Source organism: Hippocampus zosterae, chromosome 3 (genome assembly GCF_025434085.1).
Source record: "Hippocampus zosterae strain Florida chromosome 3, ASM2543408v3, whole genome shotgun sequence".
Classification (NCBI taxonomy): domain Eukaryota; kingdom Metazoa; phylum Chordata; class Actinopteri; order Syngnathiformes; family Syngnathidae; genus Hippocampus; species Hippocampus zosterae.
Window position 1 is genome coordinate 26,645,543 of NC_067453.1, and position 15,345 is coordinate 26,660,887.

Consider the following 15,345-nt stretch of genomic DNA (forward strand, 5'->3'; position numbering starts at 1 on the left):
CAGTACTATTAGACACGGAACTGCATGAATGTTAAAATAACTGGAAGAATTGGGGTCTTCTAAAATTTTTTTTATCAGTATAGTTTAGATTAAAATAGGATACATTTCTAGTAGCAACAGTACTTTTGAAATTAAGTGCACTGGTTAAGTCATATCATCACCTCCATAAATGTGAATTTCAAATAATGCACTCCATTGCACCATTAAAAAAAATACAAGACACCTTCCACTGACATTCATTTATAAAAGACACAACCATACAGGGAACACGTTGTTCTGAACCGTTAAACGTTTGATGATGATAAACCATGCAAATGAGTCTCAGGGAAACACTGGAAGACTACTGCACCACTCCATAACAATACCACCGACTGCGAGTGATGCTCTATTGAAACAAAAGCGATATGAACATGAATTATACGACAAGAATAACCTTTGTGTGCTGTTGAACTGTGACATCTGTCGGGGAGGGTGGATTGGTTTGGGAGGCAAGGGCTGGTGGGGGTCTCTAAAGGCACCTCCGGACGTGCCGCTTTCTCGTCTTGCTGGTCATCGTAAGAAAATAGGTCGATTTGCAACGCCCTTTTGGGATCAGTGAGATAAAGTGCCAGTACGCCGTCATTCACACGCGCAAACCCAACAAAGGCCGCCCTCAGCTGGTAGCTTAAAAACCTCAGCAGCATCTATTGCTTTGATTAAAAAAAAAACATTAAATAAAATCGCCTTACGCTTGTTGCAGAGGGTCAACTAGTGCAAACATTTTCAGTTCTGGTGAATTTTCAGTCTTCAGTTTTTACGCGCCAGGGGTGGGCAACCTTTTGTGTTGACATTTGATCCATCACTTGTGCATTAAATTGTGCCTCGATTTTGTTTTTGAAATCACGTGGCTGGCCGGATGAAATGCTCAGGGCCTCGTCGGTTGCTCACCCGTTGGTTGACAGAGCAGGACGCGTCATATGGAAAAGTTACCGTTTCCACCGAGTCTGTTTGGCAGCGACATATTTGTATCGTTTGTCTGCTTGAAAACAACTACAGTATTAAGACAAAGATAAACAATAAAGGGGTCCGTCCCCCCCACCCTCCAAAAAAAAATGTACGACTTTGAAACATTAGTACCTTGTGATACACTTAAGTCACATTAGTAGAATACTCCAGTTAGATGATCCTAAAATGCTACAAATACCACATTGTCGTTAAGGATGCATAAATTGTGAAGGATTTTCTTTTTTTTTTTAAATGCAACATCGGACAACATCAATGTCTTTGAAAAGAATGCGCTTAACATGATCAAACGAGCCCACTTGTTCAGTCTCTTCAACGCAATCGCCAACCATCACGCCAGTCAAGTTATCTTTTTTTTTTAGGGGTGCACCCCCCCCCCCCTCCCGGGGGTCTTGTTCGCACACACGCTCTTCATCAGCATGCAGACACAGCGGGAGATGATCTGCTGGACGTCAAGAAGAAGCGGTGGAGTGTTGATATACGAGGGGCGCTCACTTTCCAACTCTTAGAAAAAAAAGTCTGTCGAACTATCAAAATATACGTCGAGCGAGAGTGTTCCGAGAAAAATAGTGTGTAAACGTCTTCTCTTTCACACTGTGCAAGTTGTCTGGAGGAGAGGGAGGGGGCGAGGAGAATGCAGCAGGTTTACGTTTGGCAGCGCAGCAGTAGAACGGGGGGAGAGAAGGGAGAAGATCCGGGCCAGGGGGCCGGGTCTAGGTCTGGAGCAGGATGGGGTCCTCCAGCTCCTGGAAGCCGGGCAGCGAGCCGCTCTGGCTCTCCCCGGAATCCGAGTCGCACGTGTCGGGCAGCTCGGCGAAGGCCCAAGCCAGCCGCTCGTCCTCAAAGTCGGAGCGGGCCTGCGCCTCGCCGCCCTCGTCCTCCTCGCCGGGGTGGAAGTCCTGAGGGATGTAGAGCATCTCGGGGTAGTTGCGCGACACCAGGTCGCTGGTGGTGGCCAGCGACACCTTGCGGAAGGCCATGAGGTGCATGTGGGAGTACTTGACGTACTTGTAGCGCTTGAAGCCCAGCGACTCCACCGCCACGCGCCAGCTGCGCATCATGAGGGCGTGGCGGTTCTGGTGCGAGGAGTCGGGCGTGATGATGAGCAGCAGGCCGTGCAGGTCCAGCAGCTCGTGGGCTTTCTTGCAGCAGATCCAGCGCTGGTAAGGCGACGGGAAGTAGGAGAGGAGCAGGGAGAAGACCACCACGTGGAAGAGCTGCCCCGGCAGGGCGTCGATGGGGTTGTGCAGGTGGCGCAGGAACGCCTCCACGGCGTCGCCCGTCAGCTGGAGGGGCCGCTGCAGCTGAAGGTTGAGGAAATCGCACTTGTACACGCTCTGAAGGAACACAACGGCAGTCCGCTTTCGTCATTTTCGCATTTTCATCCCCCGGCCGCGTCACCTCGCAGGAGGCGCCCGGAAAAAACAAGTGCAACGCGTTTCGATGCTTTCGCTGACATGCGGCGACTTTTCCACAACATACGGGAAGAAAAAAAAAAAACAACAACAACAACAACAACAAGACCGGCATGCTCTCACCTCGACCGCAGGCACGATGTCGATACCGACGGTGAGGAACTCGTCAAATTTCTTGAAAGGGTTAAAGCAGCTTCCCACATCCAGGAGGCGGATTTTCCCCATGTGAGCACCTGGACTGCAACACAGAATAGGTTCTCTTTCAAAATGTTTGCGTTGTCCGATCAGCTCCATATGTGGCATTTTACGGCAAAGAGCACAAAAACACGCAAATCAAAACTGGAGTTTTTCAGCGACTACCTGAGGATACATTCCACGGAAAACGCGAATCAAGGAATTCTTGAATGTCGAAACGCAAAGAGGCAGGCGAACTGTCCGACCGGAACAAATATGTCTGTTGAGAAAGTCAGAACTCGTCTTACCGTTGGATCGAAGAAGACGGCCGCCCACTCGCAGACGCTACAGTCAGACCGGCGGAGAAAGAGGCACTTTTCTCATCCTTCTCCAACATTCTTTTCATGCCGCCATCCCGGAAATACTCTTGGCAAACACTGCACACACGCGCGCGGTCTCAATGAAGCTTCAAACAACAACAACAACTCCATTTGTATTAACCAACAAATTGCGTCTGTGGCTTATTCTGCGCAACAGGCATTATTTCCAAACCTCAGTGGGCCAAGTAAAATGACCTGGGGTGTGCCCCCCAAAAGGAAGTCTCACCTGTGGCACCAATCGATGCGTCCCTCCTTTTCGCAGTTGACGGCCCAATGGTTGTCGGCGAGGTTCTTCATGGCGACGGCGTACTCGCTCAGCGTTTGCTCATCTTCGCAGTGCTCGCGCCAGATCTTGTCAAAGTCGCCCACTGTGGAGGAAAGGAAAGAGATGGCGGGGTGGCATCAGAAAACAAGATCGGCGGCGAGGGAATCGGGTTGCAAAATTCGGGCCCATTTTCAAGCCTCGGCCGGAGGTCATTCAAGCGGATCACACTTTGCTTGTTAGCCAATCAGATGGTTTAGCTAGCGCCTCCCAAAACAAGCAACTTAGCATTTCTCAGCCATCTTTCTCAATCGGCGCACTCTTCTGCAAATGTGGGGCCATATGACTTCCCATAGGAGACCTCTCATGACCAACTCTTCCCGTTCATTCCACGGACTCCTGATAATCGGCGTTTATCTTGGACGGTGCAACTCGCTAATCAGATACAGCGGACAAGGACTAATTCCATCGGCCTAGTGTGAATGCGCCCAAGTATGAGTTGACATTTTGTTTTTTAGGTGCATAATGGCTCTTCTATGACACTCCTAAAAAAAAAAACGTTTCAGATGCTTAGCTCATACAGCAGCTCCAATACATTGTGTCAGTATTTAAAAAGGCAACACATGACAGTTGCCACAAACGGCCGACATGTTGATTCAATGTTTGTTTCACCCTCTCTGCAGACTTCCCATTTCGGTGCACGCACTTGTCCGGACTGGCACTCTCGGTGTGATGCAACGCAAACCATAACCTGACTGATAAAACAGTTTTAGACAGAAAATAAGGTTGGCGGCAAAATAAAAGTAAGCAAGTATGTCTGAGGTGGTGGAAAGAAGGGAGATAAGTTGACATTAAGGAAAGAAGACAAGTAGTTTACAGTGAAGGAAAGAAGGATGCAGAAAAAAAGAGAAAGAGGCAAAGGAGGCCAGGCTGGAAAAAGAAAAACGCCAGGGGGGAAAATACTTAGTTTGAAGGGAAGGTCTTATGTGTTGTATTATTTTGTTATTATGACTTCAAGATGGCGCTATTAGAGTGGCTGCCTTTACAGCAGCTCCTATACTTTTTATTCTTCTACTTTCTTCCTTTCATAACTTTGCTGCTGTAAATTGGTAATTTTTCCATTGTGAGACGAATAAAGGTTTTCTTATTCTTATGATTAAGGATGACAGACAAGAAGGCAGAACGGTGTGAAGGCATAATGGATGATTCAGCAAAGCAAGATCAGAAATTAACTGGCAAGCATAAAAAAAACAACAACTCTGGAGCAATATTCCCGTAAAAAAGAAAAATCTGGAAGTAAAATAAAATGAAAACATTTCAGATACATGTATCTACTTGTGACACACTCTGATACCTTTTTACCAGGGAACAGCTCACTTCTGGGACAGATTTCTATCCGTAAAATAAGCGACAATCGTGATGATCGAACTGTGGCTTAAATGGATGGTATGCTATGCTGAAAAATCCAGTTCGCGTGGTTTTATTTAGAGCGAGTCCACATTTGAAATTTCCTCGACGGGTGTCTGCCAAGTCTAACTTCTGAGCTAATGTTCAGTCGAGCGCTGGTTTGTGTTTAACATTTCGTCTAGTTGAATGAATGCCCTGTCAACACGTTCCTGCCGTTGCATTTAAAAAATATTTAGTCACGCTCGCGCATGCATGCATGCATGCCTGCCTGCCTGCATGCTACGAGTCCCCAAGAGGAGGCCTACTGACTGGACTCTATATAACCTGTTGCGGTCTTGACGGTTCTTCTTTCAGCGTCAAGTTACGCTTCAGCACAAACGTTGCCCTGTTGTGTGTTTCATTTATTCGTCAGTGCTTTCAGGCGGCCTCCATCGGTGACCCGCAGTCCACCGTATAAACGACAGCTAACGTGTGCGTGGTTAATATATCAAACAGAATAACACGGGGAAAAAAAACAACCACATAAAAAGTTAGAGAAAGAAAAAGAATGCGTCGTTTTGGGGAAGCTAGCGTTCGGTTCGCCAAAAGCAGACGAGAGGGCCTCACCTTCTCGGTATTTCCTGCGGAGCTTTCTGTGGACGTTTTTCACCACCCCCGACAGCTTTTCTTGTTCGTTCTTAACCGGGGACGCTTCTGGAATGGGCAAGTAGAAGAGAGCGCGATGTCTCTCGGTCTCCCCCGTATCAACGTCGTCACGAAGGTCCATCGCACCGGTCCGGTGAGCTCGGCTGCTGGTGGCCTGCTTCTTCCTCTTCCTCTCCCCCCAGCCTCAATACAGCTGCTTTGCACCGGCGAGCCGGTGGTACAACGTGCCAAGAACAAGCAAGCCGATTGGCTGGTTGCGGCTCACATGCGCTCAGAAGTGACAGCGTGACGTCCAATCACAAGCCATGAAACCATATAGCTTCTCTGCTGTCGCATTCAGGACACCTCGTAAATGTCAACACCCTGCTCTAAAACGCAAGAAGGCCTTTCTCCCTTCGATTCTTTGCACTGCTCCAGGCAGTTGCGAACAAAATAAGATGGTAAACGTCTAAATTGTATTTTAAACTCTTCTAATGCTGCTGTGCCCTACTAAACTTTATATGGCACTTTATATGACACACAAACACAACCATAAATATTATCAAACCCATTAAACATTATCAGTATCATTTTGTAACCTAGTTTAGTCCATGTCAGACAACAGGCAAAATGTTGACCTTTTTCCAAAGTGCAAATCTGTTGAGACTACTGAAATTAGATACTATTCATTACCGAGCTGAAATTCTCATGATTTAGATAATTGAAATTCATAAAGGTTAAACGATTAATCAATTGTCAAAAAGAATGATCAATTTCTGAAGCAATTGTTGATGATTCTCTATATACAATACATGCTGATTTATATATACACTTATGCACACACACACACGCATACAGCACATAAAATTCTATCCACAATTCACTAACAGATGAATATGAATTGACTCCACCTGACGTGAATTTCCATTTAATTAAAATGTCATAAAAATTCAATTTCAGTGACTTTCCAAACGCTGTACCGCACATCTGAACATAAATGCATCCTTTACGTAGCGCAATTGAATTTTCATTTACATTTGATTATTTTATACTCTCAAGTTTACAGAAAACAAATGGCTGTAAGAGTTTAAAGGTTTAGTCAGCTTAGACTGTCATCTGAAACTATTATTTCCTCATAGTGGAGCCGGAAGCATCTGTTAAGGGTATATTTGTACACATTTTTTTCCCTAATAAGGCATTAATGTAGGTGTGGTGTTTTATTTATTAAAGTGGACAAAGCACACAAGGCAGCGATTGAGGCACACAAATGTTGCTAATTTTAGAAAATATGGTAGTTACAATTAAAAGCTAACTGTCCGAAATGATACATCAAGTATCTTGCTTAAAGAAATTATTCGAACACGATTCCTGCTTGGATATGAGTAAAAGACTTCATTTTGACAATATACTGTGGCATAAAAAAAAAAAAATCCGATATAGCAAGCAAAAGATGTGAAGATGTGAACGTTGCATTGGAATTTCAAATACAACCACAACCCTTTGAAAAACTAACAACAACAACAAAAAATGCAGACTATAGCATGGTTTTGTTTTGGTGCTGGTCCTGCTTGTGTCACCAGCCAGTCTTGCTCGTGTGGCTAGCAAAACCAGCAACGAAATCACAACAAACCCAGTCAAGATTCAACCATTCGAACCTTTGGTCATCGGGCAACCCGCCCCAGCCACTGAACCACCGCCACACAGCAGGAGCTTAAACCATGTAAGCTGGTGAAACCAGCAAGACGAATTGGTCACGAGCTATCAACGACTGTGGGCGGGGCCCCAGCCAGGCTGCGATGGCTCTGTTCATAGAGCTGGTTGCCCAGTGATTGAAGATTCCACTGTTCGAATCTTAGTTTTGCTTTGCCGCTGCACCAGCAAGACCAAGATGTAAATAATCATGACAAAACCACGCCGGTCGATGTTGGTTTTGATCGTCTTATTCTTTTTCCTCAATGGAATTTATCCTATCGAGTTGTCTTTCATGGGCCGTTTCTCTCCTTGACACAAGAGCCAGACCACAGAAATCAGGTAGAGTCCAAAACACGCAAGAAAGTCGTAATAATAAGCGGTGACTGCAAACACGGCGAACAAGGCGACATAGAGCAACATTTTGGAGACGGAGCGATAGGAACAGGTCTCTCGCCTTGCCACGTTCGTGCCGGCGCTTTCCGGTTCACTCGGCTGCGACCGAGCTGCGTTTTCCGTTTGCTGCCGACAGCCGACGTGTTCCTCATCCGCAGACTCGCTGATGGACGGCATGGGTGAGGAGAGCGGTTTGCTTGTGCTCAGAGAAGGCCTCTTGCTCAGGCCAAAGCTGGCCTCGGCTCCCTGGTCTTTGGTTTGGACCGCACGCAGGCAGTGCATGTAGAGCTCCACCTCGTCATCGGAGTCGGACTCGGCCGAGGCGCCGTCGCCCTCGGGTTGCTCGGCAAACACGCACGGCCCATCCTCACTCTCATCGCCAGTCGCAGTCTTGCCATCTGGATTTTGTTGGGTGGGTTCTTCGACGGCTGCGTCTGCCTCGCGCAGACGACTCGGGGAAGAGTCCATCAGATTGTTTAGATCCAATTCCGACCTCGTGACATCATCCGCTGGGATTTTCTGCTCTTGGTTTCCAAGATCTACGGCTGGCGCTTTATCTACCAACTCTATATGCGCCCCATCTTCATCTCTGACCACCTCCTGCCACATCTCAACCTCTAGTTTACCTTTCCGCATATCGGCGACATGTTCTTCAGTTTCTCCGGCATCTTCACCAATGTCAAAAATCATCTTGGAGCGTTCATTCTCGACATCGTCAGGCTCTGCTGCCCCCGGAGTTGCGATATCAAGTTCTTCTTTGAGGTCATCTGGTTTCTCCATTGGTGGACAGTGTTGGATCTCCTCGCTCACCTCCTGGAATACCTTCGCTTCCTCTTCCTCCACCTTGGCCTCCCACCTTTGAGCCTCGTCCGTCTCTGCAGCGCCAAAAGGATCCAGATTGACCGTTTGAGAAATGTTTGCCTCATCTTCTAAAAACGAGACACCTTGTGAGTCATCTTTGCACGTCAATGCTTCATCGTCTCGGAAACCGTGCCTCTCGTCACCTCCGGTGCAACACGGTCCCCCCCGAGGTCCAAGAAAAATCTGAGGTGTTCTTGCGGTAGCGGGGTCGTGCGTCTCTGGTTCGTCGGTGACTGCCTTGCCGAAAACTTCGGTGTGGTTTAAAGATTCTGAAGGTGAAATACTTGTTGATCCTACCACAGAAGATTGTAGATAGGAGCCATCAGTGTGATCCGCGATGGCCTCGCCGTCTTCGCCGTCGCTAACGGGCTCTGAGTGACTCTTGCTAATGTTTGTTTGATCCGAAAACGTACGACCAGGAACACAATTGGCCCGATGCAAAGTGTCTTCAGGAACGTTCAAATTGGTGTCGACGCGCTCTTCGATTGAGTTCTCAATCACATTTTCCTGAAGAGGTTCATAATTCTGTCTATCGTCTGATTTCGTCACAGCCTCTTGTGCATCTGACCGGTCTGCAGACACGAAACCGTCACTAACAGGCTCTGATTGACTCTGAAAAGGTGACAAAAGCGGGACATCATTTTTGGTTTCACCTAAAGCAAGGGTGCCGATGTCCGGTCCTCGAGAGCCCCTATCCAGACGGTTTTAGATGTCCCTCCCTTCCAACACACCTGAATTCGAAGGGTCAGGATCGCGATCGGACTTCTGTAGAGCTTACGGATCATTTGAATCAGGTGCGTTGGAGGAGCGGGACTTCTTGAACGAGTCTGGATAGGGGGTCTCTCGAGGACTGGCCAAAAGATTCAGACGTCGGCAGACACGTTGGTACCTGAATGGTTTGTGAGCCCCCTGAGGGTGGAGCCATTTCGGTGTTCCTCTCCATCAGGTTTGTGCTCATTTTGGTACCATTCCTAGCGGCGTCGTCAAGGCGCTGTTTCGTTGCGTTCTCGTTCACATCTTCCAAAATTGCTTCACGGCTCGGCGTATTTTCCACCGATTCCGCATCAGACTCTTCCGTTTCAGACCAGTCGGTGCGCCCCAAACTAACGCTCTGATCCACGTTGTCGCTAACCGGATTCTGAAAAGGGGACAAAAATGGCACATTTGAGTTTCATCGCGACAGTTCCTGCCATTGGCAGACGTGCGCACACCTGAATTGCGTGCGAAACCCCCGATGGTAAATTCACATCTTTGTGAAAGGGGGTTATGTTGACGTTTCTTTGAGCCGATAGTTTCCATTCAGAAGCGTCCTCGGCGCCATTCCACATGCCGTTTTCCGGGAGAGGAACATTCCAATTGCCATCAAAGCAACCTTGAGTCGCATTCTCCATCACATGCTCCTGTTCAAGGTCTGTGGATTTCATCATGGACTCTGACGAGTTTGCAGGCTTCGGATCGGCCTGGTGATTTTTCTTCCCGATAACATTTGCTTGAACTTTGAGGCTGGTTGGCTGGTCTTCACCCTCGGTCTGTTGTGGACGTGTCCAATTATTTTCCTCCGTGCCAAGCATCTGACAGTACAGAAGAGTCCCCGCCGTTTCAAAAGGGAAGCCGTTGCTTTTATTTGGGCAGCTTTCATTCGTCTCTTCTGCCCCGGAGACAAAAGGGCGGCGACGTTCAGTGGGTGGAGGCTCATCGTTTGACATGTCTGCGCTCGCCTCGCCTTGGAAGAATAAAGTCAAACTGGCATCCTCGCGTGTCTCCGCTTTATGACGCGCCTGTGCCTCATCTTGTTGATTTGGCATTTCCCCGAAAGTTTTTTCCACAATACCGCGAGAGTCTTCGAATTTTGTTTCCTCTTCACACCAACGTTGCATATTTTCCTGAACCGCCACCGGGATTTCATCTTTGCCTTCGTCCTCTGGACGCGTTGCATCGCTTTTCTCATCTAGTACGTCGTCTGTTCCGGAAAAGTAGTCCCTCACGCGAGCCATCCGGGCAGCCTTTCGCTGATTTCTTCGACTGCAGTTCCACCTATTCTCAGCCTGTCCATCAACAAAAGGAAGAATTATGAATCACAACTTGTGTGTGTGTGTGTGTATGTGTATCCCTCTTAAAACCCGCAAATGTATCTGTATCTTCGGTTGCCATCCTCCACGTAATGTGTGCAACACAGCAAAATTCTAGCCCACTGAATTCCAACAACGCCAACATCACATCACAAGGCGGCCACGAGTTCCATTCGTGAGTTTATTTATTTGGGAGCGCGGGGGCGAACAAGTCGGAAGAAGTGATGCTTAGGCTTCATTAATCCTTGACACTTTGTGGTAGTCCCAAATTTAATCCATGAAAAAAAAAAAGGTAAATGTGATGCAAAACTAGCTAACGCGTTCCGCCTAATTGGTAAGTTGTCGTCATCAGTGTACCTGTAAATTGTTCCCGTCGTCATCCGACCGATGCGGAGCTTGGGCCACTTTCCACTTTTCACTGTCAACTGTTTCTCCATTTGGTGCGCTGTCTATAGAGAAGAAAAAGGCTTGGTGGATTCATTTTTTTTCTCCATAAATGCATTGATTCATAGATGAAAGAAAACATCAAGGGTGTACCTGCCGACAGGTTTTCTTGGGATGGTGTTTCTGCAGTGTCGTTTTGACTGTCAGCTCTACAATTTAAACACAAAGCGAGTTTAGACGCAATTTGGGAGTCACTTGTCAAACTGTTGTTCACAGAAGTTGCAAAATCGGGTCTAGGGAGCACTTTTGGTGGTAGCTGAGTTGGTCAAGGCTCTGGCAGGCACACGTCGGTGATTCCCAACCACTGCGGTCAGAGAAATCCTCGGCCGTGCCGTGAGATTGTCCGATTTCACTTCGTCCAAAAATATTGACTCCAAACAAGAGGTCGTTCATCTATCTATGCCAACAACATATCATGAGAGGCACAATAAAAGGCTCACCCGTCGGACGACAGACGCGACGTATCAACTGCTTCCGCCTGTTTAGCTTTGTGTTCGTGTCAACACGCCCAGATTTCGCACCGCATTCGGGTCACTTTGTATCTCTGTACGTCTATCTATGCCGGCGACGTATCGTGTCAAGCAGAGCAATTCACTTCCTCTTCAACAACGTATCAATGTATGCAGACAACGCATCCGCACTCTTGTTTTACGGTGCGCTGTTAGAGTGCCTCGTCGTACCTCAGAGTTTTGAGACAGCTTTTCTTCTGCGCAGTCCGCGTCTGGGGCTTCTCCCTCGGCTCCTTTGCTCTTTGGTGGCAGAAGAGGACGTAGTTCCGGTGGTTATTGTTGGCCCAGAAGGTTCCCACGGGCGTCTCGTAACGCAGACAAAAGTCAACTCGGGACCCCTGCTCTCGGAAGGGTGGCACTAAGGTGAGCTTAAAGGAGAAGCGGTCCGTCTGAGCGTTGCCGGATTCGGGGATGTACTCGGTCAGGAGATCAAAGTGGCTGGCCCAGCAGTCCAAAGTGGTCCGCACGTAGACGGCTTTCTGGAAGGACATGTTGAGGACGCAGATCAGCCCCTTGAGCGTGCTGGTTCCCGGGATCAACTCCAGGGACTCCAACTCTATTTTCTGCTCCTGGACCCTAACCAGCAGATCCTCCGGAGACAACGGCGATTGGAAAGTCAGCGGAGACAGGCGGTATTCCTCTGTAGACAGTCCCTCGTCATCCAGGCGCTCCATTCCCGGCGGATTGGGCACATCCCACAAATCAAACTCCTTCACTTGCACCAAACTTAGACCCTTGGCGTCGGCAAAGGACACTCTCCTGGAGGCACAAGGCGGCAGCTCGGGCTCCGAGTCCTCGTCAGAGAGCGAGCTCCTTCGCCGCGGCAGAGGAGAGGACTTGGGCCTGATGCTGATCACCACCTCGCCCTCGTCCTCATCCATGTCCGGGCCCGGCGAAAGGAGGCGACAGGCCCGGGACAGTCTGGCTTGAACCTCAGAGTCCATGGGCCCGCTGGGCTGGGGAGAGCGGACAGGAAGGTGATCGTGCCGCCCCTGCCTCTGTCAAGTGACATTCAACAAGCTCTGACTTAACAGATGGCGTCGAGTTACGCGTGACATTGTGGCAAGGGCCAACACTAAAAATAGGTGGGAAGGGAGTTCAAGTATGTACAGTAGTTAAAGCGAAGGCACAGAAAAGATCATCCCGCCGCCTCTATGAGTCAGAGCGTTTGGTCGAGGCTCTCGCGACCTCCTGATTGTCCCATGACGCCGTTAGGCGCACGTAGCACCATTACTTTCTTATCGCTCTTGATATAAATTTTCTTATTTGTTTTTTTTACTACCTGTGTTGCGTCCTCCCCTCGCAGCAGACAAGCAGCACGTCCGTATGGCACCAGCGCCACAAGGGTTAGCTGTGTACCTCAATCAGCTAATGAAGAATTTTCTTTCACCTATGAAGATTGAAGGGGCCTTATGACCTCATAGAGGAAAAAAAAGACGAGATTGTGGCTCTACGGTTGGCTCAAAGAATACACACGGAATGTCACAACATCTCGCTTTACTTATTGTAATGGATGAATGACGAGAAAAGATGAAATGGAACTGAATTAGTGGTGCCTTGAGACAAGAGCTTAATTTGTTTGTGACCATGCTCATACCTTAAAACATTTGTATCTCAAATCATCGTTCCTCATTGAAATGAATGGAAATGCCACTAATCCGTTCCAACATTCACCATAAAAAAGTCATGTTTTTAATTATGAAAATTGCACAGAATAGTTATAAAAACACAATAAGAATTTTAAATAGTAAGTAAAGAATGAAACAGCTTGAACCTTCCGGTATGCATGACATCGTCACTGGCACCAGTGTAAGATCGCCATGCAGACACAAAAGAATGGCAACTACTGTAAGTGACTCAGGAAGACGCTGTAACACTTTTTTTTTGCAGAGGATAAAGAAGATATGCCTTTGACTCTCCAAGTGTTGATGCATGGGTTGCGTTTTAATATCTGTCACTTGGAGGGTTTTACAACACTGTGACTTGCGCAATGCAATTCCTTAGCCCACGTATGGCATTTTACATTGTGTGCTAGCATTAAGATAGCAGAAGGCCGAGTTGGGTCGTTTCAAATCCACATGTAACTCTCTTTGTTGTATGTTTGACAGATCATTTGGTCTGGGAGTGGCATTAAAGAGTAAGGAGCTTTTTCTTTGAAGGGGAGTTTACAATCTGCTGCATTTTGTGAACATGAGTTGAGTTCACAGCCACACACGGTGCCCGCATCTCACATTTTTGCTCGCAGGCCAAAGCGAAAAAATTGTCCCGATGGCTCGTGTCTCAAAAAAACGCAGGTCAAAAGGTCACTCATATCTTAAAACACACTGTATCATGTAAGAAAACAGTCGGCTTATATGGCCTTTGTTTTAGTTGCTCAGTACAATCTGGCAAAGTTGCCACTAAATCCAAAAGAACAATAGAAGTCAGAGGAGTTTTGCGCAAGTGGCCGCAGTCCCTCTTTGACCTCGGGGGGGGGGGGGGGGGGGTGGGGGGTGGGGGGTCAGCCGACACCAAATTAATGGCCCCAGGGTTCTCAGATTGCTATCATGGCGGTGGTGCGTCTCCCAGCTTGTCAATGCTTTAATAACTGATTGACATAATGATGCCTCAAAATAGGAGTGCACAAATGGGGGGGAAGGGTGGGGGGGGGTGATCGGAAGCCGTGGGACAGTGGAGCAGCTCGACAGCCTCAATTGACTAGCTCCTTCTTGTCCTTACTAAAGTGGAACACTTTGAACATTACAAGCCCCCACCCCCACCAAAAAAAAAAAAAAAACAGTGTCAATTTCTGTACACCTGAACCTTCCTCCGATTACAATTGACTTCCCGTTTGCTGTTCAAACAACTAAATCGGCCTTTGATTAAGAGTGTGACGGATGCTCTAAATGAGGACACGCACTCCAACAGACTATACTCGTCCTGTCCCAAAGACAAATATAAACAACGCGTGCATGTTTTTTTGTTGTGTATTTATACTCAATTGTGTCTCCTGCGAATCTCTCTCTCTCTCTGATAAGATTTATTTACGAGAGATGTAACAGTCAAGTCCTAAATAGATCTAAAACGCCTGCTCATTTGCTCATTCCCCCCCCCCCTCGCCCACCCACACCGTCCTTGTCTAAATTGCGGCGCCTCCCACTCAGGTAGCTTCTTCATCACATGCTCATCGTCATCCTCACTCTCGGCAGCTCCGTCAACACCGAGCGCGGGCTTCGCTTCACCGCAACTCCGGAACAGTAAGTGCGCTTTGTATGTACGAGATTGCGGAAATATTTTGAGTAATAATTTAAATATAATCATTTTCAGTCTGCTTTACTTTGTATCCGAGCGTATCGCGTACATATACTGGATGGGATGATCTTTAACCCCCCCATCCCCACAAATAAGCCGTGTTTTTTTTTTTTTATTCCTTTAACAGCGTTTTCTGTTGAGGTTTTCAGTTATCTTCAGGGGCACCGCGTCACACTGAGGTGTTTCGAAATACTTTGGTTATTTGGCCACCCACAAGGGTCAAAATATTAGAAACAGTCGGATGCCGTGCCCAGATACACAACTGCAAACTTCAAAGGCATTCATGAACATATCCTTCGTCTGCCAAGTCGTTTGCAAAAGAAATTTGACAAACAAGATGAGGGCAATCGCCCTGATTCAAATTGTGCGGATTGCTACCACCTGTTTGAAAAAAAAAAGAAAAAGGAAAAAAAAATGTTAGCATGCAAATTTGTATTTTTTTTAATTACCATTGTGATAACACGCAATTATAATTAGGCTAATGATATGAAGTTTTGATGATCTCTGTAAATGCAGATTTTGAATAGCGATTGAAAAAACAAAAAAAACAAAATGTTGGCTCCTGTATATTACAGCAATTGTATTTCATGAAAATCTGTCCATAAAATCTTTTTCTTCAAAAATGTAGCAAAGAACCAAAAAACGTAATTTGTGTGTGAAATGCAAACGCCAGGAAAATCAAATTGAGGGGTTATGATTAGTAGTTAAAAAAAAAAATTTATTAACTAGTCTTGAGATCAAAATGACCATCTGCATATGTTAAAAAACTGCTAGCGCGCAATGCATAGCGATGAACAAATTGCTTAATTTGTCAATCAAGAG

General features: G+C 47.1%; 2 protein-coding genes across 3 annotated transcripts; both read right to left on the reverse strand.

Annotated features, from left to right (window-relative positions):
• Positions 1-1,376: 1,376 nt before the first annotated feature.
• Positions 1,377-5,491, reverse strand: bmt2 (base methyltransferase of 25S rRNA 2 homolog). Of its 2 annotated transcripts, XM_052062152.1 has the most exons (6): positions 5,247-5,491; positions 3,198-3,339; positions 2,900-3,028; positions 2,541-2,655; positions 2,011-2,306; positions 1,377-1,901 (listed from the first exon to the last, which is right to left on the reverse strand). In XM_052062152.1, exons 1-6 carry the CDS (start codon positions 5,404-5,406, stop codon positions 1,592-1,594), a joined length of 1,152 nt encoding a protein of 383 aa, XP_051918112.1. In that variant the 5' UTR covers positions 5,407-5,491; the 3' UTR covers positions 1,377-1,591. The 2 variants fall into 2 exon arrangements, with proteins under 2 accessions (XP_051918112.1, XP_051918111.1); XM_052062151.1 differs by having other exon boundaries at positions 1,580-2,339; positions 5,247-5,487.
• A 685-nt stretch (positions 5,492-6,176) lies between these two features.
• On the reverse strand, positions 6,177-12,590 carry ppp1r3ab (protein phosphatase 1, regulatory subunit 3Ab). Its single transcript, XM_052062009.1, has 7 exons — positions 12,515-12,590; positions 11,404-12,188; positions 10,817-10,872; positions 10,637-10,728; positions 9,422-10,255; positions 9,100-9,348; positions 6,177-8,822 (listed from the first exon to the last, which is right to left on the reverse strand). The coding sequence occupies exons 2-7, from the start codon at positions 12,174-12,176 to the stop codon at positions 7,227-7,229; spliced, it is 3,600 nt and encodes a 1,199-aa protein (XP_051917969.1). The 5' UTR covers positions 12,177-12,188; positions 12,515-12,590; the 3' UTR covers positions 6,177-7,226.
• Positions 12,591-15,345: the final 2,755 nt, after the last annotated feature.

Bases quoted from the DNA above. Each gene is read 5' to 3' on its own strand.
- bmt2 (XM_052062151.1), bottom strand. From the start codon at position 5,406: ATGGACCTTCGTGACGACGTTGATACGGGGGAGACCGAGAGACATCGC. The intron at 3,340-5,246 runs GTGAGGCCCTCT...TTTCCTCCACAG, and splicing joins CCGCAGGAAATACCGAGAAG to TGGGCGACTTTGACAAGATC. The intron at 3,029-3,197 runs GTGAGACTTCCT...GCGTGTGTGCAG, and splicing joins CGCATCGATTGGTGCCACAG to TGTTTGCCAAGAGTATTTCC.
- ppp1r3ab (XM_052062009.1), bottom strand. From the start codon at position 12,176: ATGGACTCTGAGGTTCAAGCCAGACTGTCCCGGGCCTGTCGCCTCCTT. The intron at 10,729-10,816 runs GTACACCCTTGA...TCTTCTCTATAG, and splicing joins CCAAGAAAACCTGTCGGCAG to ACAGCGCACCAAATGGAGAA. The intron at 10,256-10,636 runs GTACACTGATGA...GTTGATGGACAG, and splicing joins ACGACGGGAACAATTTACAG to GCTGAGAATAGGTGGAACTG.